General features: G+C 39.1%; 1 protein-coding gene across 4 annotated transcripts in view; it reads left to right on the top strand.

The window, feature by feature from the left end:
- LOC139753815 (TGF-beta receptor type-1-like) overlaps positions 1 to 27,161 on the top strand; it is a 255,338-nt gene extending 228,177 nt beyond the window's left edge. For all 4 annotated transcript variants that reach the window (XM_071670714.1, XM_071670712.1, XM_071670710.1 and 1 more), the window contains exon 13: positions 11,699 to 27,161. In XM_071670714.1, coding sequence (XP_071526815.1) covers positions 11,699 to 11,824 — 126 coding nt within the window. In that variant the 3' untranslated portion in view covers positions 11,825 to 27,161. The remainder of the gene's footprint in view (positions 1 to 11,698) is intronic.
- Positions 27,162 to 27,742: the final 581 nt, after the last annotated feature.

The following is a 27,742-nucleotide window of genomic DNA, read 5'->3' as shown; positions in this document are numbered from 1 at the left end:
GTATAGGTATGTATATGTGCTGTATGTGGACGTGTATGTATATACATGTGTATGTGGGTGGGTTGGGCCTTTCTATTTCCTGTTTCCTTGCACTACCCCGCTGGAGACAGCGACAAAGCAAAATAAATCAATAGATAAATATTTCTTTTGACTTTATGACTAAAAGTATGTATGGCATAACCCCTTCATTATGGCATATGAAATAATTAACTACACCCTCAAAATGATAGGTATTAAAAAAATCAAAATGTTTATGATTCAGTTTCTTATCTTGACATTTGCATTTCTTCTTTGAGCTCCAAAACAGCTAAAAACATATGAACATTTGCTTACAACCCAACCTTCCCTGCTTTGCTTAGCTTAGCAACAAGTGTGCAATTTGCAGATATCACCATCATAAGATTTTGAAAGGGCGATGAGAACATGCCCATGCACTGTGGACTTCATGGAGCCCAGTCTTCATAAAGAAATGCACAACACCTATAGCACGAGCACTAAATATCATAGAGAAAATTCAAAATTCTGGCATCACTCCTGAGAGTCTGAAACTGACTCTCATTGTCCACTCTACAAAAGTGAAAGCAAAGTAGTTCTAGAAAACATTTGACCGGTAGCATTAGCATCCCACATTATTAAGATTTTCAAAAGAGTACCAAGAGGTATACTGACTTAATTTATGGAAGTTAACAATCTACATTGCTCAGGACAGCATGGTTACAGAGCAGGAAGATCTTGCTTCTCTCAGTTGCTTGACAACTGTAAGAGGATTGTTGAAGCTCTGAAAAACAAAGAAAATGCTGAAGTGATTTACACAGACTTTGCGAAAGCATTGGACATATGTGACCCTGGTGTCATAGCAAAAGATAGGAGTACCCAGAAACCTTGGGAGATGGAAATACAACTTTTAAACTTACAGATCACGATACATAGTTGTCAGTCATATTATTAGTACATCCATGGTAAAAAAAAATCTGCACCCCAAGGAACTGTACTTGCACCCTTCTTATTTCCACATTCTTATAACTGACATTGATGTAAACATGAGCCACAGTTTCATATCATCCTTTTCAAGGGATACAAGAATAATTATGAAAATCACAAACAGAGGATGCTGAAAGGCTAAAAAAGTCATAAACAAAGTCTTTAATTGGGCAACAGTGAACAACATGCTTTTCGATGGAGATAAGTTCCGACTCCTTCAGTGTAGGGAAAAATGATGAAATCAGAGACAATTCATAATACAGGAGAGATGCAGATGTTATCATAAACCAGTTGAATAATGTGAAAGGTCTCGTAAGTAATAATGTCTAATGACCTAATCTTCAAACATAAAGCAATGGTTGCCTCCTGCAAAAGGATGGTTGGCTTGATCCTGCAGATCTTCAAAACAAAGGAAGAAGAAACACTGATGATATTTTTCAAGGTGCTGATTCTTTTACGGATTGAATATTGCTGCATTGTGACCTCACTTTACAAGGTGGGCAAAATTGTGGAATTAGTGTTCAGAGATCGTGCACAGCCCATATGAATGTAGTAAAGAAACTAAATAACTGAGAATGGCTAAAGTCTGTGAGGCTATAAACTTAGGAGTACAGACAGGAGAGGTATATCATCTTTACCTGGAAAATCCTGGAAGGTGTGGTTCCTAAGGTACAGTTGGAAGTAACCTCCTACTGGCATAACAGGCATGGAAGACATCAAAGAATAATACCTCTGAAATCCAAATGTGCAAGATACACAAAAAGAGAGAACGCTCTAAATATCAGGGGCCCAAGACTCTTCAACACCTTGCTTACCATCGTCAGAAACAGCATGGGATACACAGTAGAGAAGTTTAAGAATGTACTGGGCAGATACCTACAAAGTGTACCTGACCATTCAGGCTGTGGGGGTTATGCTGCAGCTTCCAAAAGCTTGGTCAACCAACAGCACAATCCAACAACGTAGGTCCATCCTGGGCTGTAGGGGTAAATCACTGTTGTTGCTGCGAGATGTATGATTGCTTAAATACATATGCAGTAAATAATGAACATTTCATTTGTTTTCATGATAACTTTTATCCATCTGTCTGTCTTTATCTCTGATGCTGATGCTGTTCCCTTCAGGAACTCCCTCAGGGGGATGGCCATAGCAGAAGAGTCTCCACAACTGGTAACCTCGAGGGCCACTTCATAGCCTTTAGTGCCTCATCCTTAATAGGCCATTGGCAGAGAGCAACTAAAGCGCATTGTTTTCTGAGGCTCCTACCTAATGTTCCAACAAACCACTTATACCTAATGCCCTTTTTTGATGTTCCTACCTACCTCTACTTCTATCTGCTGCTCCTATCATTTTGCTAAAAGGCAGTACTAGTGCTTAGTACTCACCACAAGAAAATCATGAGTTAGGAAGATTGTATGTTTGTAGACAGATTGCCAGTAGTCCATGGGTGGGTAAGGCTGAAAGAAAAGGCAGCTACCAGGGTCAGGAGAGTGCAACTTGACAATTACTGCAATGTTGGCTCACAATGCAGCTATCACCAGCCAACTCTCCCAATACCCTGGTAGGTAGTACTAGTAATGTCCCACCTCGGTCATTGGTTGCCTAGCAACTAATACCATTCCTCTTTCCTTGTATATATCTTATTGTAAGCTTGTGTACTTGCACCTTCCGGAAATTTCAGTAAGTAGGCATTTTTGGCCTTATGCAGAAACTGGAAGAAAGACCTACCCCAAGAACATATCGTTTCACTGATCTGGTCAACAGTTATGAGGATCTTCCATACTCTTATGCTTTGGAACCAGCTTCTTTGATAGTGTGGATGGATGTCCAAGCAGGATGGGCTTCCATTCTTTGTAAGGTCATGTAAGTACAGCCCTTTAGGGAGATGAGAAATTTCTCCTCAGTAACATGCAGGGAATGTTCATTCCATGGTCCTTCCACTCTATGATTGTGGAATTGTATTTTTCATGGTCATTAAAGTGGCATTTCAGTGCCTCTTGAGTAAATGGCTCCTGCCATTCCCTTCCCTTATTAGAATGAATGGAAAAATTCTCTCCTTAGAAGTTAACAAGAGCCTGTTTCTTCAGGCATCCTACCTTCAGGAGTATGCAGTGTAGGGGCCAATGCCATCTCAAGATTGGTCTCCATAATATCCAAAATGCCTGTTAAGAGAGGCATTTAGTTGAATCCTTCCCTAGAGTTGAATCCATAGATGGATCTCTTTGCCACCAAAATGTGTCCAGTGTTTGTGTCTCCAGTTTTTTATTACACTCAATGTCTTAAGATACCCAGATCATGAATTGGAATTACTGGAACATTTTTGTCCCTCTAGTAGACTTTCTTGGAATAGTCCTATATCTATATCTCTGATGCCTGTTGCAAATGGAACTCCCTCAAAGAGATGGCCATGGCAACATAACTAAAGAACTCCAGTGCCGCTTCTTAGCCTTTAGTGCCTCCTTTAGCAGGCCACTGCAGAGGGCAAGTCTAGCACAGTGTTTGTAGAGGCTCCTACCTAATGTTCGTAATGACTACTTCTGTCTAATGCTCCTACTTACTACTTCTACCTAATGCTTCTGCCTAAATGTTCCTACCTACTGCTTTTATCTACTGCTCTTACCATTTTGCCAAAAGGCAGGGCTAGTGCATAGTGCTCACTGCAGGAAAATCTCGAGTTATGAAGAATAAGCTGCGTGAGTTAAGTGGTGTCGTGTTACATGTGACAAGAATTGATATTTATGGACATAAGGCCAGTTGTCCTCATGTTAGTAAAGCAGAAAGGGAAGACTGGTCCTTAGATTAGAGGAGTGCAACTTGACAGCCACTGTTTCTATCATGATACTGAAAAAGAAGAAAAATAGTTCTTTCCAACAATTTGGCTTTCAGGGAATATTAATAGCCCCAGATTTAAGAGACAATTTCACTGTTAGAGCTTCTTCATTTCCCTTGGCTGAATCTGTAGTATTTTTGGACCGCCTCAACTAGGAGTAAGGCATAGTTAAGATTGGAGCATATGAATTGTTTGTAGAGGATGTTAATATTTTTGCTGGTGCAGGTTAGTATTCTCAGGGCATTGTGTGTTGCTTTTGTGTTGATACTGGTGTGGGGAGTGAGTTCCATGTGTGTCATATGTGATTTCTAGAATGGTAAGTGTTTTATTCTGTGAAAGTGATTGTCCATTCAAGATAACTGGCAGTTGTGAGCTGGATTCATGTTTGTTTGGGATAAAAAGAATAAGTGAAGACTTTTTTGGCTACTCAGACTTATTATGGATGATTCATTGTTCCAGTTGTGTAATGGAGAGATGCATGTCTGCTACTGTCACTATGGTGTTAGGATGTTTGTATTTGACTGTGTGGTTGCATGCATAGTTCAACACTGAAACCAATCTGTACTGGTGTTTTCGTGCAATTCTATTTATCTATCTATCTATATTTCTAATTCCTGTTCCCTTCAGGAAATTCCTGAAGGGAGTGGCCATGGCAAAAGAGTCTCGTTAATTGGTGAACTCTAGTGCCACAATATAGTCTCTAGTGCCTCATGACTAACAAGACACAGGGCAACTCCAGTGTAGGGTTTTTAAAGGTTCGTATGCATTATTCCTCAGACTACTTTTACTGAATGTGTCTGCCTTATGTTCCAACCTTTTACTTCTACCTAATGCTCCCACCTAATGTTCCTATCTATTACTTCTACCTTATGTTTCTACTTAATTCTCCTGTCCAATGTTCCCACTTATTTTCTGTCTATCTATCTATTGCTCCTACCATTTTGCCAAAAGGCAGGGCTAGTGCATATTACTCACCACAGGAAGAATCTAGAGTTACAAAGAATTAGTTGTGTGAGTTAAGTGTTGTCAAGAGTTATTTGTGACAAGGAGAGGTTTTATATTTGTGGACAAAATGCTAGCAGTCCACATGTGAGTGAGGCAGAGAGGATAGACAGCTTCCTGGGTCAGAGGTGTTTGAGTTGACAACCACTGAAGTGCTGGCTTACTATGTAGCTGTCACCAACCTTCCTGATAGCCAGGCGGGTGATACTGGTAATATACTTCCCTGATTGGTGACTGCTTCCCAATTACTACCCATCTTCATACAACTGCAGTGATAATTTTATATGGTACTAATTCCTTTCTTTATGTATTAAATACTGGCAGATAAGGGTGCTATATGTGTTGCATTTGGTCAGAGATCCAGGAAAGAGATTAGATTATTCCCCCTGAAAGCTCCTATTTCAGGCCAGGAAGTGATTCAGGTGGTTCCATGTGACGCTGAAGCTATTTTCTTTTTATTCAGAGTAGTTTTTGCTACTCGCTGAACACTTCCAGCTTTGAAGTGATAAGGTAGATTTCCATTACACTTGTCAATATTTCCTTTGTTAATGATACTTAGAAAAATTCACTATGTGATTGACTTTGTTTTCTAATGGACCATCATTCTCCTCAATTGGTCCATTAGAACAGGGCACTTTATGTACATTGAAATGGGAATATGGTCGCCAGATATATTCATTGGCCACAAACAGCATCCAGAAAATGGTGATGTCCCCACTTTTGGTATGAGAATATATGCTGATCTAGTAAGCTGAAAGTGGTGAGTTCCCCTTAGGAATTTAAGATGTGAAGATCTAGGCTTAGATTATCTCTTAAGCCATGTTTTTACAACATCTAATGCTGTATATAAGTGTATATTTGCTGCTGAGAGGACCAAGGTATTTGATCAAAATCCAAACTTCTCAAAACCTTTTACTGTAAGAATGAAAAATACCATTAATGAGTGATTTGGACTTAAGCACAGTTCAAGAAGTAAGGTTTGCTTGTTTTTCTTCGTTGAAGATTCCTGAGATAAAACTTTGCTGAGGATGGATGAAAGCAACCAAAAGTAACAAAGCTTCTTTAATAAGAAATTGTAAATTTTTTAGGATATTATTTATGCAAACAGAATGATAATATTTAATGATGAAATGATGAAGATGTAGGCTTTTTGATAGTTACTGAAGACTTTCATGTATCAAAAGTATCTGAGGAATCTTCTGTGTTTACTGCATGATAGTTTTGATATTCAAACTGCACTTGAATTAATTGAACAGTCTTCAGAAAAGACATATACAGTCTACTCCAGTTCTCAGTGCATACACCAGACCACATCATTCTAGCTCCAATGCATCCTGTTGTTCAAAGAGTCCAAGACTGGATTGTTATGATTCGCTTACTGCATAAAAAGGTAGAATATTTATGGTATCCTGGACATCATATTAGTATCAGAATTTATAAGATAGCTGATGGTAAAGCTCTCTCTAGCATCTACATATGAGAGTTATATCTCTTAAAGATTTTATGTGCAGAATAAAAGATTATATTAAATGTAAATGGCAAGTGAGATAGAACTTGAAAGCCCTAAAGAGTAACAAATTACAGAATAAAGGAATGTGTTGAATATTGATAACTGAGATGGCATTACTCCAGTCGGTACAATGATCATAATTTTTAACATGATTAAACTAGGCATTTGACTATTGTCCTGTTCTTATACTATGTTTATGTTGCTTGGCATAAGATATATATCAATTTTTTACATGGTACTCTATAAACAAAGCCTGCAGAGCTTTCTGGTGAGTTCCTGATTAAGATATTTTTTATAGTATTGTTGTTGTTGAAGGCAACATTTACGGCAAAGGATTTAGATATCATCAGAAGTAATGTAGAATTATTACTAAAAAGGAGAACTGAAAGTTTTTCCATTATCCCTAGGGATAGGAGACAAAGAATACTTCCCATGTATTGCCTGCATGTCATAGAAGGCAACTAAATTGGGTGGGAGTGGGGAGCTGGAAATCCTCCCCTCATTTTACTTTCCCAAATGAAGGTAAGGGGAAGGGGGCCAACTAAGGATTTTTCCCTCTCAAGCTCAGTCATTTGTTCTTGATGCCACTTTGCTAATGAGGGAAATGGTGAATACGTATGAAAAAAAAGATATAAGTATGTATATATATATATATATATATATATATATATATATATATATATATATATATATATATATATATATACCAAGGATGTAAGGCATATGTGCGAGTAGGAAGAGAGGAAACTGATTGGTTCCCTGTGAATGTTGGTTTGCAGCAGGGGTGCATGATGTCTCCATGGTTGTTAAATTGTGCATGGATGGGGTGGTTTGGGAGATGAATGCAAAAGTTTTGGAGAGAGGGGCAAGTATGCAGTCTGTTGTGGATAAGATGGCTTGGGAAGTGAGTCAGTTGTGGTTTGCTGATGATACAGTGCTGGTGGCTGATTCAGGTGAGAAACTGCAGAAGTTGGTGACTGAGTTTGGTAAAGTGTGTGAAAGAAGAAAGGTGAGAGTGATTAAGAGTAAGATTATTAGATTCAGTAGGGTTGAGGGACAAGTTAATTGGGAGGTAAGTTTGAATGGGAAAAAACTGGAGGAAGTGAAGTGTTTTAGATATCTAGGAGTGGACTTAACAGTGGATGGAACCATGGAAGCGGAAGTGAGTGACAGGGAGTGGGAGGGAGTGAAGGTTCTGGGAGGGTGAAGAATGTATGGAAGGCAAGAACGTTATATCTGAGAGCAAAAATGGGCATGTTTGAAGGAATAGTGGTTCCAACAATGTTATATGGTTGCGAGGCATGGGCTATGGATAGGGTTGTGCAGAGGAGGGTGGATGTGTTGGAAATGAAGTGTTTGAGGACAATATGTGGTGTGAGGTGGTTTGTTTGAGTAAGTAATGAAAGCGTAAGAGTGATGTGTGGTAATAAAAAGAGTGTGGTTGAGAGAGCAGAAGAGGGTGTGTTGAAATGGTTTGGACACATGGAGAGAATGAATGAGGAAAGAATGACAGAGAGGATGTATGCAGAGGTGAAGGGAAGAAGGAGAAGCAGGAGACCAAATTGTAGATGGAAGGATGGAGTGAAAAAGATTTTGAGTGATCGGGGCCTGAAGATAAAGGAGGGTGAAAGACTTGCAAGGAATAGAGTGAATTGGAACGATGTGGTATACTGGGGTTGAATTAGATTGAACCTGGGCATGTGAAGCATCTGGGTTAAACCATGGAAAGTTTTGTGGGGCCTGGATGTAGAAAGGGAGCTGTGGTTTGAGTGCAAGAAAAAATACTTTACGCACATTCCCTGTGTGTTGTAGAAAGTGACTAAAGGGGACGGGAGCAGGGGGCTATAAACCCTCCCCTCCTTGTATTTTAACTTTCTAAAAGGGGAAACAGTATATATATTTATGTTTTATGTATTTATTTATTATACTTTGTCGCTGTCTCTCACGTTAGCGAGGTAGCGCAAGGAAACAGACGAAAGAATGGCCCAACCACCCACATACACAAGTATATACAAACACATCCGCCCACGCACATATACATACCTATATATTTTAACACATTGAGAGAGCAGAAGAGGGTGTTTTGAAATGGTTTGGGCACATGGAGAGAATGAGTGAGGAAAGATTGACCAAGAGGATATATGTGTCGAAGGTGGAGGGAACGAGGAGAAGTGGGAGACCAAATTGGAGGTGGAAAGATGGAGTGAAAAAGATTTTGTGTGATCGGGGCCTGAACATGCAGGAGGGTGAAAGGAGGGCAAGGAATAGAGTGAATTGGATCGATGTGGTATACCGGGGTTGACGTGCTGTCAGTGGATTGAATTAGGGCATGTGAAGTGTCTGGGGTAAACCATGGAAAGTTGTGTGGGGCCTGGATGTGGAAAGGTAGCTTTGGTTTCGGGCATTATTGCATGACAGCTAGAGACTGAGTGTGAACGAATGGGGCCTTTGTTGTCTTTTCCTAGTGCTACCTCGCACACATGAGGGGGGAGGGGGATGGTATTCCATGTGTGGCGAGGTGGCGATGGGAATGAATAAAGGCAGAGAATGTGAATTGTGTGCATGGGTATATATGTATGTGTCTGTGTGTGTATATATATGTGTACATTGAGTGTATAGGTTGTATATACATTGTGTATGGGGGTGGGTTGGGCCATTTCTTTCGTCTGTATCCTTGTGCTACCTCGCAAACGCAGGAGACAGCAACAAAGCAAAATAAAAAAAAATATATAATAATCATATATATGTATACACAGACATATACATATATACACATGTACATAATTTATACTTGTTGCCTTTATTCATTCCCGTCGCCACCCCGCCATACATGAAATAGCTTCCCCCTCCCCCTGCGAGGTAGCACTAGGAAAGGACAAAAGGCCACATTCATTCACACTCAGTCTCTAGCTGTTATGTATAATGCACCGAAACCACAGCTCCCTTTCCACATCCAGGCCCCACAAAACTTTGCATGGTTTACCCCAGATGCTTCACATGCCCTGGTTCAATCCATTGACAGCGTGTCAACCCTGGTATACCACATCGTTCCAGTTCTCTCTATTCCTTGCTCACCTTTCACCCTCCTGTATGTTCAGCCCCCGATATCTCAAAATCTTTTTCACTCCATCCTTCCACCTCCAATTTGGTCTCCCACTTCTCCTCGTTCCCTCCACCTCTGACATTTACATCCTCTTTGTCAATCTTTCCTCACTCATTCTCTCCATTTGACCAAACCATTTCAATACACCCTCTTCTGCTCTCTCAACCACACTCCATTTATCACCACACCTCTCTCTTACCCTATTTTTACTTACTCGATCAAACCATCTCACACCACATATTGTCCTCAAACATCTCATTTCCAGCACATCCACCCTCCTCCGCACAACTCTATCCATAGCCCATGCCTCGCAACCATATAACATTGTTGGAACCACTATTCCTTCAAACATACCCATTTTTGCTTTCCGAGATAATGTTCTCGACTTCCACACATTCTTCAACAGTCCCAGAACTTTCGCCCCTTCCCCTACCCTATGATTCACTTCCGCTTCCATGGTTCCATCCGCTGCCAAATCCACTCCCACATATCTAAAACACTTCACTTCCTCCAGTTTTTATCCATTCAAACTTACCTCCCAGTTGACTTGTCCCTCAACCCTACTGTACCTAAAAACCTTGCTCTTATTCACATTTACTCTCAGCTTTCTTCTTTCACACACTTTACCAAACTCAGTCACCAGGTTTTGCAGTTTCTCACGTGAATCAGCCACCAGCGCTGTATCATCAGCGAACAACAACTGACTCACTTCCCAAGCTCTCTCATCCACAACAGACTGCATACTTGCCCCCTTTCCTAAACTCTTGCATTCACCTACCTAACAACCCCATCCATAAACAAAGTAAACAACCATGGAGACATCACACACCCCTGCCTCAAACCTACATTCACTGAGAACCAATCATTTTCCTCTCTTCCTACACGTACACATGCTTTACGTCCTCGATAAAAAACTTTTCACTGCTTCTAACAACTTGCCTCCCACACCATATATTCTTAATACCTTCCACAGAGCATCTCTATCAACTTGATCATATGCCTTCTCCAGATCCATAAATGCTACATACAAATCCATTTGCTTTTCGAAGTATTTCTCACATACGTTCTTCAAAGCAACCTGATCCACACATCCTCTACCACTTCTGCAACCACACTGCTCTTCCCCAATCTGATGCTCTGTACATGCCTTCACCCTCTCAATCAATACCCTCCCATATAATTTCCCAGGAATACTCAACAAACTTACACCTCTGTAATTTGAGCACTCACTCTTATTCCCCTTGCCTTTGTACAATGGCACTATGCAAGCATTTCACCAATCCTCAGGCACCTCACCATGAGTCATACGTATATTGAATAACCTTACCAACTAGTCAACAATACAGTCACCCCCTTTTTTAATAAATTCCACTGCAATACCATCCTGTTTTCCCCTCCGTTGTCCTGCCCCAAAAATATCACTTACACCATAACCACAAAGACACACACATACATATATAGACGAACATGTGGGCACACACACGCATGTTCATAACAATATGTATGTATATCTTGATATGTATATGTGTGTGTATGAGCATTTATGTATGTGTATACGAATGGGTGGGCCATTCTTTGTCTGTTCCTTGTTGAGCATTCCCACGCTGCTGGGTGCCCGACACCCAATTATCATAGCACACACTAAACCCTACAGTGATAGAGGTGTTAAAAGAAAGCATTTAAACTTAAACGTGGCTTAGAAATAGGGTACATTCAATTTACAGGCTTTCGGCATTAAAGGACACCCTTTCCCCCTATTAGTTCATTAGATTTAAGGTTTACTGTGCTTTACAAATTCCACGAGATCAAGCAAATCTTTCTGCAGTTGTAAAAGAGGCCTTGATATCTCAGATTATTTTAAACATAGCACCATAAAGAGGTAGGGTTATGTCATACCTTGATATCTCAGATTGTTTTAAACATAGCACCATAAAGAGGTAGGGTTATGTCATACCCTTTTGTTGTAAAAGAGGCCTTGATATCTCAAATTATTTTAAACATAGCACCGTAAAGAGGCAGGGTTATGTCATACCCTTGTGTTTTATATCTTTTGTCTGTACTTTTTTTTTTTACATTAACACAGGATAGGGCTCTAATATGGTTTTGCATATTTTATTTATTCTTTTATTTATTTTCCATGGAGGTGATGGCTGACCAATACAGTGTTCTTTCTTTTAATGTCAGTTTTTCACTATGTCTAACCTTCTGCCCTTCATAGCTAATATTGTCATACTGTAATGAGTTAGGTTACTCCAAGGCCAGTATGTTTCAGGACTTGCGAGTAATGAGTAAGTTGATGAAGGAGTGCTGGTACCACAACGCAGCTGCTCGACTCACCGCTCTTCGTATCAAGAAGACATTAGCCAACTTGGGTGCCCATGACGACCTCAAGTGCTGAGCTGGTGCAAGTAATGCAGTTGTGGAAACGTAGCTGTGTGATTTAATGTGTTCAAGTATTAACAGATGTCATCAACCTCAAGTTTACGCCCTCAAATTATGTAGAAAAGAATGATCACATGGATAAATATGATTTTGTGTATGTGTGTATACATTTGCACATGCTCTTGTGTGACATCATGCTTGCATGTGTGTGCGTGCAAGCATGTACACATACATTTGTTGAAAGTGTCATTTTGTTCGTATGTATGTTTGTTGATGTATGGATACACAGTCATACTCATTTTCACTAACATCATACATCATGCATAATGTGGGTGCAAATACCACATTACAGTGTGAGGAAAAATAAGAAAGTATTATTAAATAGCTAAAAGATTTACTGTTGAAAATTTTACTTTAAGGTATAGTATGTGGGTGTGTGTGTGTGTGTGTGTGTTTCTGTATGTGTGAGCTGAAAATTTTAATCTGATCACTATTAACACAGTCTTTTGAGATAACCATGATGCTTGTAAATGTCCCAGGTCTTCTTTCTCACACCAAGTGTAGTTCTTCAGTCAAAACGGAGGAGGCAAGAGAGACAAGATTAGAAAGCAAATGCATAAGAGACTTTCCCATCATTAGAGTAAGAAAAGGATTACAAGAGGGTTATTGATATGAAGTGTCCAAATATTTCAGCATTAATTACAATGGATGTTTACTGTCACCAACCACACACTTTCTCTGGCTTCAGGCATTGCCAAACTGCTTGCATTTGTTGTTATGAATTCAGGCAGTGGAAGCTTTTCAACTGATTGAATGTATTCTTTCAGGAAATGTGTGTGTGGATTTACTGTTGTGAAAATGCATAACTTCACACACTTGTTTATATATATATATGTATATATATATATATATATATATATATATATATATATATATATATATATATATATATATATATATATATATATATATATTTATATGTGTGTGTGTGTGTGTGTGTGTGTGTGTGTGTGTGTGTGGGTGTTACTGGACTCTGCCACTTGAGGGTACAACATAAGTGAAAAGTCGCCTTTGGCAAGTTTGTTTCATTTAGAGGACTGTGTCATGAAAGAACATTTACTCCAAAGGAGTCTGCATTTCCCTGCTAGTGGAAGTGGCACAGCCTGGGTTATAGGAGCCTTTAGAAAAGTTCTGGGGTGATTGTAAGTGAAATACACACACACACGCACATACACACACACACACACACACACACACACACATATATATATATATATATATATATATATATATATATATATATATATATATATATATATATATATATATATATATGATATACTTACAACCCCTGAAGTCATCTATCTATATGAGGCACCTGTGGTACCAGGGAAGCTCTGGCCATATCCGTTGATTGGGGCCATATGTCATAAGGTGTGATAATGATGTGTGTGCATCTACGTGCAAAGAATGATGCATAGTTAAGTTGTAAGTGCTTGATGTCTTCACTCTGGTATTTGCATTGTGGGCATGAAGGGTCTTAGGATATGTTGAAATAGTGTATGTGAATTGTAGAGATTGGTGATATCTAGTGTGTAGATAGGAATGTATGACTTGTTCGCTTGGGGAGTGTTGCATCTGATAGGTTTATGTCTGGTGGGTTGGAGTCTAAGACTAAGTTGGAAGGGTAGTTGTTTAAGACTAAGTTAGGAGAGTAGTTGTTTAGTCTGTTGGGGATGAGAGGGCTTGGGAAGTGAGTCAGTTGTTGTTTGCCGATGATTCAGCACTGGTGGCTGGTTCGAGTGAGAAACTGTAGAAGTTGGTGACTGAGTTTGGAAAAGTGTGTGAAAGGAGAAAGTTGTGAATAAATGTGAATAAGAGCAAGGTTATTAGGTTCAGTAGGGTTGAGGGACAAGTTCGTTGGGATGTGAGTTTGAATGGAGAAAATTTGGAGGAAGTGAAGTGTTTTAGATATCTGGGAGTGGACTTAGCAGTAAATGGAACCACGGAAGTGGAAGTGAGTCATAGGATGGGGAAGGGGGCAAAGGTTCTGGGAGCAATGAAGAATGTGTGGAAAGAGAGAACATTATCTCGGAGAGCAAAAATGGGTACGTTTGAAGGAATAATAGTTCCAACAATATTATATGGTTTCTAGGCATAGGCTATAGACAGAGTTGTACAGAGGAGGGTGGATGTTTTGGAAATGAAATGTTTGAGTAAGTAATGAAGGGGTAAAAGAGAGGTGTGGTAATAAAAAGAATGTGGATGAGAGAGCAGAAAAGGTTGTATTGAAATGGTTTGGACATATGGAGAGAATGAGTGAGGGAAGGTTGACAAAGAGGATATATTTGTTAGAGGTGCAGGGAACAAGGAGAAGCGAGTGTCTAAATTGGAGGTGGAAGGATGAAGTGAAAAAGATTTTGTACAATTGGGGCCTGAATATGCAGGAAGGTGAGGCATGCAAGGAATAGAGTGAATTGGAATGATTTGGTATACCCAGGTCAACATGCTGTCAATGGACTGAACTTGGGCATGTGAAACGTCTTGGGTATACAGTGGAAAGGTCTGTGGGGCCTGGGTGTGGAAAGGGAGCTGTGGTTTCGGTGCATTACACATGACAGCAAGAGACTGAGTTTAAATGAATGTGGTTTTTTTTGTCTGTTTTCTTGGTGCTACCGTGCTGATGCGCGGGGTAGTGATACTGTTTCCTGTGGTGTTGGGTGGCGCCAGGAATGGATGAAGGCAAGCAAGTATGAATATGTACATGTGTATATGTATATTATCCCTGGGGATAGGGAAGAAAGAATATTCCCAAGTATTCCCTGCATGTAATAGAATGCAACTAAAAGGGTTGAGAGTGGGGGGCTGGAAGTCCTCTCCAGTTTTTACTTTTTCAAAAGTGGGAACCAATGGGGCCAATGAGGATTTTCACAATCAGGCTCAGTCCTCTGTTCTTGATGCTACCTTACTAATGCGAAACAAACACAAGACACACTTTCATGTCTGTGTTGTAGATGTCACACATCTGTACAAAACTATGAGCACCGATTTAATACATCTCAAGACCCATCATGCCCATGATCCAGCTACCACAATGAAGACACCAGACAGTTACTGCTCACTTGCCCTATACTTTTCCCCTCATAGAAACACATGCAACATCATTACATTTTATAATGTATAGTCACACTTGGTAGACTTGGCTAGCTTCATTTGCATTGCAGAAACCCATTAGAGATGGAAGGGACTTCTGGGGCAGGAATTAAGTTGCCATGTATATATCTTAATGCACACGCATGTATAGAATTTGTATTTATTACTTGTGTGTTTGAATTTTTACTTTTTTATCCTGTAAAAACTGAAAATGTAGTGTCTTTTCTCATCAGTCACTGCATTGACTCTAAGTGAAATGAATATTTAATTAACTGAGATATCAGGATGCAGGATAGTGAGAAGTATGAAGAGAAGTCATAAACATTATAGGCTAAACAAGCTACTGAGAAAAAATTGAAAGTTATTTTTTAAACTTTTCAGATTATCTTTAGTTGCATTTTAAATGGAAAAAATTGAATTTAAAAGGATTTTACACAAAACTACTATAATTTGTTAAATAGATTTTTAAATATGTGTATGATTTTTCCGGCTGAGTGATAAAACTTGGAATTCCACACGATGCTGATTAGTTTTTTCTGATTGTGTTTAGTTTTTTGATTGTGTTTAGTTTCAGTGTTAAATGATGAATTAATTGCATTGGATAAACTGACTAAATATAAAGTTTTAAATTACATACAGTTTCTACACTGGCAGTAGAGCACAGTGTAGTGTATATATATATATATATATATATATATATATATATATATATATATCCCTGGGGATAGGGGAGAAAGAATACTTCCCATGTATTCCCTGCGTGTCGTAGAAGGGGACTAAAAGGGGAGGGAGTGGGTGGCTGGAAATCCTCCCCTCTTGTTTTTTTTTAATTTTCCAAAAGAAGGAACAGAGAAGGGGGCCAGGTGAGGATATTCCCTCTAAGGCCCAGTCCTCTGTTCTTAACGCTACCTCGCTAACGCGGGAAATGGCGAATAGTTTGAAAGAAAAAAGATATATATATATATATATATATATATATATATATATATATATATATATATATATATATATATATATATTCCTATGAGTCCACGGGGAAAATGAAACTCGATAAGTTCCCAAGTGCACTTTCGTGTAATAATCACATTATCAGGGGAGACACAAGAGAGGAATATAAGTTAGTTGATATACATCGAAGAGACGAAGGTAGGACGCCATTTGGTTTACCAAGTGGCATTCTAGCATTGTCTCTTTGATGTATATCAACTGACATATATTTCTCTCTTGTGTCTACCCTGATGATGTGATTATTACACGAAAGTGTGCTTGGGAACTTATCGTGTTTCATTTTCCCCGTGGACTCATAGGAGTATCTTGATCATGCGCAAAATTGTGACCCTTTCCCACCACACATGAAATAACAACCCCCTCCCCCCTCATGTGCTCGAGGTAGCACTAGGAAAAGACAACAAAGGCCACATCCAGGCCCCACAGAACTTACCATGGTTTACCCCAGACGCTTCACATGCCCAGGCTCAATCCATTGACAGCACGTAGACCTCGGTATACCACATCGTTCCAATTCACTCTATTCCTTGCACGCCTTTCACCCTCCTGCATGTTCAGGCCCCAATCACTCAAAATCGTTTTCACTCCATCTTTCCACCTTCAATTTGGTCTCCCACTTCTTGTTCCCTCCACCTCTGACACATATATCCTCATGGTCAATCTTTCCTCTCTCATTCTCTCCATGTGACCAAACCATTTCAAAACACCCTCTTCTGCCCTCTCAACCACACTCTTTTTATTACCACACATCTCTCTTACCCTTTCATTACTTACTCGATCAAACCACCTCACACCACATAGTGTCCTCAAACATCTCATTTCCAGCACATCCACCCTACTGCGCACAACTCTATCTATAGCCCACGCCTTGCAATCATATATCATTGTTGGAACCACTATTCCTTCAAACATACCCATTTTTGCTTTCCAAGATAACATTCTTGACTTCCACACATTCTTCAACGCTCCCAGAACTTTTGCCACCTCCCCAACCTATGATTCACTTCCGCTTCCATGGTTCCATCCGCTGCCAAATCCACTCCCAGATATCTAAAACACTTCACTTCCTCCAGTTTTTCTCCATTCAAACTTACCTCCCAATTGACTTGTCCCTCAACCCTACTGTACCTAATAGCTTTGCTCTTATTGACATTTTCTCTCAGCTTTCTTCTTTCACACACTTTACCAAACTCAGTCACCAGCTTCTGCAGTTTCTCACCCGAATCAGCCATCAGCGCTGTATCATCAGCAAACAACTGACACTTCCCAAGCTCTCTCATCCACAGCAGACTGCATACTTGCCCCTCTTTCCAAAACTCTTGGATTCACACTTCCCTAACAACCCCATCCATAAACAAATTAAACAACCATGGAGACATCACGCACCCCTGCCGCAAACTGACTTTCACTGAGAACCAATCACTTTCCTCTCCTCCTACTTGTACACATGCCTTACATCCTTGATAAGAACTTTTCACTGCTTCTAGCAACTTGCCTCCCACACCATATATTCTTAATACCTGCCACAGAGCATCTCTATCAACTCTATCATATCCCTTCTCCAGATCCATAAATGCTACATACAAATCCATTTGTTTTTCTAAGTATTTCTCACATACATTCTTCAAAGTAAACACCTGATCCACACATCCTCTACTACTGAAACCACACTGCTCTTCCCCAATATGATGCTCTGTATATGCCTTCACCCTCTCAGTCATTACCCTCCCATATATGTTCCCGGGAATACTTGCACATAATAAGTTTATGATACGCTCCTTGTCTGTCCTGGACAATCGCATATTTACCAAATGGCATCCTAGCTATGTCTCTTTGTTGTATATCAACTGACTGTCATATTTCTCTCTTGTGTCTCCCCTGATGATGTGATTATTAGACGAAAGTGCACTTGGGAACTTATTGTGTTTCAATTTCCCTGTGGACTCATAGGAATGTATTTGATCTCACACAAAATTTTGATCCTTTCCAATATATATATATATATATATATATATATATATATATATATATATATATATATATATATATGTGTGTATATGTAAGTAATGAAAGGGTAAGAGAGATGTGTGGTAATAAAAAGTGTGTAGTTGAGAGAGCAGAAGAGGGTGTATTGAAATGGTTTGGTCACATGGAGAGAATGAGTGAGGAAAGATTGACAAAGAGGATATATGTGTCAGAGGTGGAGGGAACGAGGAAAAGTGGGAGACCAAATTAGAGGTGGAAGGATGTAGTGAAAAAGATTTTGGGCGATCGGGGCCTAAACATGCAGGAGGGTGAAAGGCATGCAAGGAATAGAGTGAATTGGAACGATGTGTTATACCAGGGTCAACGTGCTGTGAATGGTTTGAACCAGGGCATGTGAAGTGTTTGGAGTAAACCATGTAAAGTTTTGTAGGGCCTGGATGTGGAAAGCAAGCTGTGGTTTCAGTGCATTTTACATAACAGCTAGAGACTAAACCATGTAAACTTTTGTGGGGCCTGGATGTGGAAAGCGAGCTGTGGTTTCAGTGCACTTTACATGACAGCTAGAGACAGTCTGAATGAGTGTAGCCTTTGTTGTCTTTTCCTAGCACTACCTTGGGTGCGTATGGGGGGAGGGGGTGTCATATCATGTGTGGCAGGGTGGTGATGGGAATGAATAAAGGCAGCAAGTATGAATTATGTACCTGTGTATATATGTATACGTCTGCGTATGTGTATATATAGGTATACGTTGAAATGTATAGGTATGTATATGTGTGTGTGTGGATGTGTATGTATATACATGTGTATGTGGGTGGGTTTTATATTGAGGATGTAAGGCATGTGTACGTGCTGGAAGAGAGGAAAGTGATTGGTTCTCTGTGAATGTTGGTTTGCGGCAGGGGTACGTGATGTCTCCATGAATGTTAAATATGTTTATGGATGGGATTGTTAGGGAGGTGAATGCAAGAGTTTTGGAAAGTGGGGCAAGTATGCAGTCTGTTGTGGGTGAGAGAGCTTGGGAAGTGAGTCAGTTGTTGTTCGCTGATGATACAGCGCTGGTGGCTGATTCAGGTGAGAAACTGCAGAAGCTGGTGACTGAGTTTGGTAAAGTGTGTGAAAGAAGAAAGCTGAAAGTAAATGTGAATAAGAGCAAGGTTATTAGGTACAGTAGGGTTGAGGGACAAGTCAGTTGGGAGGTAAGTTTGAATGGAGAAAAACTGGAGGAAGTGAAGTGTTTTAGATATCTGGGAGTGGATTTAGCAGCAGATGGGACCATGGAAGTGGAAGTGAATCATAGGGTGGGGGAAGGGGCGAAAGTTCTGGGAGCATTGAAGAATGTGTGGAAGTCGAGAACATTATCTCAGAAAGCAAAAATGAGTATGTTTGAAGGAATAGTGGTTCCAACAATGTTATTTTTTTTTTGGTTGCGAGGCGTGGGCTATAGATAGAGTTGTGCAGAGGGGGGTGGATGTGCTGGAAATGAGATGTTTGAGGACAATATGTGGTGTGAGGTGGTTTGATCGAGTAAGTAATGAAAGGGTAAGAGAGATGTGTGGTAATAAAAAGAGTGTGGTTGAGGGAGCAGAAGAGGGTGTTTTGAAATGGTTTGGTCACATGGAGAGAATGAGTGAGGAAAGATTGACCAAGAGGATGTATGTGTCAGAGGTGGAGGGAACAAGGAGAAGTGGGAGACCAAATTGGAGGTGGAAAGATGGTGTGAAAAAGATTTTGAGTGATCAGGGCCTGAACATGCAGGAGGGTGAAAGGCGTGCAAGGAATAGAGTGAATTGGAACGATGTGGTATACCGGGGTCGACGTGCTATCAATGGATTGAACCAGGGCATGTGAAGCATCTGGGGTAAACCATGGAAAGTTCTGTGGGGCTTGGATGTGGAAAGGGAGCTGTGGTTTCGGTGCATTATTACATGACAGCTAGAGACTGAGTGTGAACGAATGAGGCCTTTGTTGTCTTTTCCTAGCGCTACCTGGTGCACATGAGGGGGGAGGGGGTTGTTATTTCATGTGTGGCGAGGTGGCGATGGGAATGAACAAAGGCAGACTATGAATTATGTATATGAATTATATATATATATATATATATATATATATATATATATATATATATATATATATATATATATATTTAATGTGTGGCGAAGTGGCGACAGGAATGGATGAAGGTAGCAAGTATGATTATGTACATGTGTATATATGTATATGTCTATGTATGTATACGTTGAAGTGTATAGGTATGTATATGGGCGTGAGTGGGCGTTTATTTATATACATGTGTATGTGTGTGGTTTGGGCCATTCTTTCATCTGTATCCTTGTGCTACCTCGGTAACGGGGGAGACAGCGACAATGTATGATAGAATGAAATGTATATACATATCTGTGAATCTACACTGTGCTGTTGCTTTAATGATCAGCCACATAGAGTATCAAGAATTTTACCAGGCTTACATGATTTTCATAACTTAGTTTTAGATGTCCAAATATCACCCATTAATGATACATACATAATTACTTAATCTTTGTGTGATTTGAAGAACTCATCAATACTTACTTAGTTCTGTTCTTCATTTGTGTATATTATTCTCATTTTTTTTTTATACTGATCCTTTCACTGTTAATCATAATGATAGGTATTTTGTATTTCTCTGGCAACTCATTTTATTGTACCTTAGTCATCTTTGGCTCCAAATGACTCTGTAAGTTAATGGAATTATTATTATTTTATCAAGTAATGTAATAGTTCAACAATTCATCGTGTAGCTTCATGAAATTATGAATATGATTTCAAGTCCAAAGTTTATTTTAGAAATACTGGAAAATTTCAGAAAAGAGCAGCATATATTTGATTAATTATTAGTAGACTTATGTCCATCATCTCCAAAGGACTTCTCATCACTCTCATCTTTAGCAGTAATTAATGTGTATATTTAATGTCAGTCTTCATGATTTTATGTGGGCCATCCTTTGATTTCAAAGATAACACATTCATTGTATATAAGAGATTAATGTAATCCACATAAGTTTTTGTGGAAATGTGAATGTTTATTTTCATGAAACAAACAGGCTAGAAATCTGCAGTTATTTAAAAATTTTAGCATCTTTTGTCACCAACATATATGACACTGTGTGTGTAAGCAAATGCTGAGAAAAGATTCTTCTTTGGCTACAGTGCTTTAGATTTAGTAGTAGATCCAAGCACATGTATAACTGGATTGATATAGTATTCTTTGAATAGCCATTTCTTTAGTCTTTGTTGTTTGTCACTTGATTTGTTATTTTGATGTGTGATATTAGATACTCCCCTTTAGATGATGAAAGAGCTATGCTCATAATTTTTCTCAAAAATTTCCAAAAGCCATCATGTTTTGAATTACTGGACTTGCTGTTGTGTTGTTTATGGAAAACATTGTCCATCCCCCTTATGTGTTCAAAGGCGATACACAGTTAAGGTTTTTTGTGGGTACAAGCGTATGATGCTTTCCTGGTGAAATCTTCGTACGTCTTTATGACGCTGTCCAGGTGAAATCTTCATACATTTGGTCGATGAGACTAGTGTTTCTAATGATGTGAGCACCTGCAACCCAACTCAGTGTGCCTCAGGCTATATTGAGGGAATGATGTTTCTTTACTCCTCTAGTATTCCACTTCATTTTGGGAATTTCATTTCTGGCACTAATTTCTTTCACCAATTCAAAGATGGTTGGCTCTTACCTTTCCAAGGAGGACAAAGCCCAAATTCTTGCCTGGGAGCAAGAAAATGTGGGTATACATGAGATTTCTAGGTGCACTGGGCACTCATATTGCACAATTGGGCAGCTGCTTCCTGCAACACCTCATCAGTGCCCCACCTCATTCAGGTGATCAAGACCCTATGGACCCAAAACATGGACCTAGAGTATTTTAGGAACCTTGCTAATTTCATGCCCAGACATTTGCAGAGGATAATCAAGGCTAAAGGAGAGGTGACTAAGTAATAAAATGTAAGTGTGACATTGCCTTTGAAAATGTATGGGAAGGTGGTCAAGGTTTTTTGCAGACAGTGTACATCAAGTATATGTGGTGATAAACTCTCTCTACAAGACAGAATTTTGAATTTGTAATGAGTATGGATAATTGCATTAACTTAGCGGCATGAAGTTGAATATTAGCTTCATTAGCATGAAGTTAGTTATTGAGTATCGTTGTGCCAAAGTGGCATGAAGCTAGGTACTGATTATCTTAGTTGCATATTGACCTCATTAGGAAAGTAATGGATGACTTTGATAAGTCCACTGAACAGCTGTCCTTGACCTGTTGATTGAAAAAGCAGCAGCCCCTATTTCTTCGATATATGGCACAAGTTGACATATCATACAGGAAAGGGACAAGTTCGACATCTTTTGAACTGACTCTAATCAGTTGATCAGCATCCTGCTCTGTGGTTAGATTTGGCACTTTGTCACAGATAGGAAGGCGAATAGCCATTCTTGCAGGTTTGCTTCATTCAAAAGAATTATGCATATGCATCATTTGCATTAATTTTTTAGTGTGTCATAAAAAAATGATCCATGCTTCTGTTGCATGGAAGTTTTTTGGCATGTCACTTAACAATTGGATGCTTGGTAGCATAAGGGATATACTGTGAAGCAGTACTGTGTACATTCTATTTATTACACCTAATATGCCTTGAAGGGGTAAGTTGGAGACATCACATTCTGACAGTTACTTAAATGCTGTGCATATATATAAGTTCTGGTATTGTGCTTATATTAAAGTTTTTTCTCTCTGGGACTATTTTTTGTTCCTGACACCTTGTTTTGTTACACCATGAAAAGCAGTTAGACAATTACTCTTTTATTCCCAGTTGTTTCTCCTGCTTTAGTCTCATTTGCATGCATCCACTCTCTCGCCCTTGTGTCTAAAGCACCGAAACCAGAACCAATCATCCACAGCAAAGCCCCACAGATTATTCCATGGTTTACCCAAACCGCTTCATGTTCCCAGTTCATCCCATTGATATCACATCTCCTGGGGCCTACTTATCCCCACTTTACATTGGAATTGCATTTCTGGAAAATACAACTTACTGGAATCATTAGCTCGTGATTTCCCATTTACTCTGTAATTCAGTTGGGTTTATGTTCCTTTAGGAGAAGTCTTAACAAATTTTCACAAAAAAACATGAATGAAATGCCAGTAAATGCACTTTATGATAAAGGAACATCATTCTTAAAAGTTTTAAGCTAAGAAGAACTGTTTATGATGGTGGTGATTTTGTTGAAAATACAGTACATTAAGTACATGCATGTTACGTTGATTTTGATCATTCCAGACTCCCAACATTTGCTTTGTGCCCTCCATAAACTTCCCTGTGGTGTAAGTGATCTTTGCTGCACCTAAAGTTGTTTTGTTTAAGGCACATTGTCATATTATCTGCATACTCAGTTGCTGTTTTCACTGATGTAGCAGGCAAGCCAAGAGCTTTGGCAGTATCACCACCACATAGATCAGCATCAAAATATTGCAAATTGCTTAAGTTTACCTCCAAGCTGATGCTTTTCCTGCTTTTCCACACACAATTTCAAGACTAATTTAGGCAATTTGTTCTTATGTCCTTTGGTGTGAGAAAGTCTGTAACAAGACTGTATTTCTTTTCATTCATTAATGATGATAGAGTCTTGGCGAAGGGGACTTCTTACTTGCAGTGTGACAGCTAGCAAGCAGGGTCTAGGAACATCAAAACCTTTCTAATGTTTCTTATGGCTGCTTCATATGGTCTTATTCACCTTAGTGACACCATGTCACCTTGTGTACCATATTGCTCCAATTTTTATGGTGTTACCAGACCCCCTTCATGTAATTACTCTGCAGGTGAAACATCACCTTCAATGAAGTTACATAATTGTTAGTGGGTAAAGTTGAGTACAGTCTTGTCAAGAAATTTCTTACTCTTAAGAAGTCCATCTTTTCCCTGCTGCTGATTAGAATGCAGCCTGGAAGTTGTGGGAGCTCAATGAATAGAGTCCTTGGGTAGTATTTATGATTTATGTATTCTTTCCTACTTACACGATTGTTATTTCGTGCCGAACTAAAATGGCATCTAGAATGGACGACTGAGCATTAGAGGAAAAATCCTTGCTTGGCTCCCTCTAGTGTTTTTCCTTTTGAAAAGTAATGATAGAGTAGGGGATGATTTTCAGTCTCCTATTGTTCCTCGTATAGTTGCCTTCTATGATATTAAGGGGTAAATCATTTATATATTCCATATGAATGTATTTTTTTTTTGTAATTTTCAAAATTATGATCATGTAGTTTTTTGATTGTTGAAAGCAAGGTAAGACAAAAGTTACACCAATGTTCAGACTTTATACAGTTATGGCAAGTCCTTGAGATTTACTCCTCTTTTCATGTGTGCAACCTGGCATGAATCACAGTCTCATTTTTTTACGTGTAAAGCAGGGTATTCTGTGTGAAATCCTACAAAATCTTTTTTCAGTAATGTATGCGCTGGTTGATCTGAAGTAGGCTTCAAAGCATGGATGATACATGCAATAAGATTCTGGTACATGATGAGAAGTAGGTAGACTATGAGAGAATGTGTGTATCATACAGAAAGGGTATTTTGAATTTGTAAAAATAATTTGATCATTTGTTTTTATGTAAATTATATGTATTTTAGATTTTATATATTAAATGACAGTGGTTTGACTATCTCTCATTTGTCATAAGTCCCCATGTACCACAGTCTTTTTCTTTACATAAAACATTTTTTTATATCCATTTTTAACTTAGGATGCCTATGGCATTCTCAAAGATACCAAAGATTTTAAGTTTATTAAGAACTCAGAACTGCAGTTGTTAGTTACAGTAGTTACTAAATGATATGCTTCATTGAAAGTTGCATGTATGATGATGATGTGGGTTAGATATTTGTTTGTGTGTAACCCTTTTCATGGTTTGAAATGTAATGAATTAAAAATTTTATCCATGATAATTATACCGTAACTTAGATGTGCTTTTTAAACAAGGAAATGTAATTCAAATCACATTTTAAGGAGTCATCTGGCTGGCACACACCTTGAAATATTTTGATGCCAATTAGAAGCTGCTCTTTCTCGTAACTAAATCTTTTATAGTTACCAAACTGAAGGTTACTTATAGATACCAACATTTGCACATGATGTTCTCATAAGCAGGTGTTTTATTACTAGGTAAAAAGATACCAGTTAGCTCCAACATGCCCATGACTGACTTCAGGTATACTATTACCATGGATATCCTGCTAATTCTGCTTGCCAGCAGAATGTAATTTGATCCAGCTGTCTTGATAGAAAAGCCAGAAAGTTACTAAGTATCTTGTATTTTGTGTAGATATACCTCCCATGGACTTGCCCTTTTTTTTTTTTTTTTTTTTTTGTAGATATCAAACTGAAGGACTTTATTATTGATTATATATTTGCATTTGTTTTGTCTCTCCTCTTCAGCCTGTCCCATGATCATGAGAGAGACTAGGATATTCCTAAGGAAAACTAGGGTTCAGAATCTCCAACTTTCTGTATTTTCAGTGGGGAAGCACTTACCTTCCTACCCTTTGCTATCCACATACCAATGGTAGCTGCAGCTTGGTTATTCTGGGTCTCCCTTCTGCTGATTAGGGATTGCCATAGAGATGACAGCTTAGACCTATTTCTTTTAGCTGCATGATGACTCAGAATTCTCTCAGATCATGTGGTGATGACCTGCTACCAGTCTGGCATTTTCCATCCCATGAATCAGTATTGTTTTTCTTTTTTTCATGTTTAGTATATAGTATATTGACCCTAAGACTGTAATTCTTCTGAAATGATGCTCACCTAAATTGAAAAAAAAAAATTTTTGTTGAATAACCCCATATCATGACTTTAAAAAAAATATCAAAAATATTAGTGTACTTTATTGGTGTAGGAGGGTATTGATCAGTTGATGGAGGAGGGCCTTAGCTGGCAGCATGGATGGTCATTCTTTACGTAAATATACAATGATTATGGATGTTTTCCAGGTCTAATTTCAGCCTGCATATACCTAAAAATATTACATGCTTTGTGGTTGTCTGTAGGCATGATTGTGCAAAGTCCATGCACATCAGTTTTAGGAATCTGGCAGTGGATTTGGCAGCGGATGGAACCATGGAAGCGGAAGTGAATTATAGGGTTGGGGAGGGGGCGAAAGTTCTGGAAGCATTGAAAAATGTGTGGAAGTCGAGAACGTTATCTTGGAAAGTAAAAATGGGTATGTTTGAAGGAATAGTGGTTCCAACAATGTTATATGGTTGCAAGGCGTGGTCTATAGATAGAGGTGTGTGGAGGAGGGTGGATGTGCTGGAAATGAGATGTTTGAGGACAATATGTGGTGTGAGGTGGTTTGATTGAGTAAGTAATGAAAGGGTAAGAGAGATGTGTGGTAATAAAAAGAGCGTGTTTGAGAGAGCAGAAGAGTGTGTTTTGAAATGGTTTGGTCACATGGAGAGAATGAGTGAGGAAAGATTGACCAAGATGATATATGTGTCAGAGGTGGAGGGAACAAGAGAAGTGGGAGACCAAATTGAAGGTGGAAAGATGGAGTGAAAAAGATTTTAAGTGATCGGGGCCTGAACATGCAGGAGGGTGAAAGGCATGCAAGGAATAAAGTGAATTGGAATGATGTGGTATACCAGGGTCGACGTGCTGTCAGTGGATTGAACCAGGGCATGTGAAGCATCTGGGGTAAACCATGGAAAGTTGTGTGGGGCCTGGATGTGGAAAGGGAGCTGTGGTTTTGGTGCATTATTACATGACAGCTAGAGACTGTGAACGAATGTGGCCTTTGTTGTCTTTTCCTAGCGCTACCTCGCATACAGGGGGGGGGGGGGGGGTTGTTATTTCATGTGTGGCGAGGTGGCGATGGGAATGAATAAAGGCAGACAGTATGAATTATGTACATGTGTATATATGTATATGTCTGTGTGTGTATATATATATGTATATGTTGAGATGTATAGGTATGTATATTTGCGTGTGTGGACGTGTATGTATATACATGTGTATGTGGGTGGGTTGGGCCATTCTTTTGTGTGTTTCCTTGTGCTACCTCACAAACGTGGGAGACAGCGACAAAGCAAAAAAAAAAAAAAATATATAGTAATATATATATATATATATATATATATATATATATATATATATATATATATATATAGGAATAGTATGAAAGAATGAAAGAAAAAATATATATAAACCATGGTAAACCATGGAAAGTTCTGTGGGGCCTGGATGTGGAAAGGGAGCTGTGGTTTCACTGCATTATTACATGACAGCTAGAGACTGAGTGTGAACGAATGGGGCCTTTGTTGTCTTTTCCTAGCGCTACCTCGCACATATGAGGTGGGAGAGGGTTGTTATTCCATGTGTGGTTAGGTGGCGATAGGGAATGAATAAAGGCAGACAGTATGAATTATGTACATGTGTATATATGTATATGTCTGTGTGTGTATATATATGTATACATTGAGATGTTTAGTTATGTATATATGCGTGTGTGGACGTGTATGTATATACATGTGTATGTGGGTGGGTTGGGCCATTCTTTCGTCTGTTTCCTTTTGCTACCTCCCTAATGCAGGAGACAGCGACAAAGCAAAATAAACATGGGAGAAAGAATACTTCCCACGTATTCCCTGTGTGTCGTAGAAGGCGACTAAAAGGGAAGGGAGCGGGGGGCTGGAAATCCTCCCCTCTCAGTTTTTTTTTTATTTTCCAAAAGAAGGAACAGAGAAG

This window comes from Panulirus ornatus, chromosome 15 (assembly GCF_036320965.1).
Source record: "Panulirus ornatus isolate Po-2019 chromosome 15, ASM3632096v1, whole genome shotgun sequence".
NCBI lineage: Eukaryota > Metazoa > Arthropoda > Malacostraca > Decapoda > Palinuridae > Panulirus > Panulirus ornatus.
The sequence above is the reverse complement of the archived record's forward strand: the minus strand, read 5'-3'. Positions and strand labels throughout refer to the sequence as shown.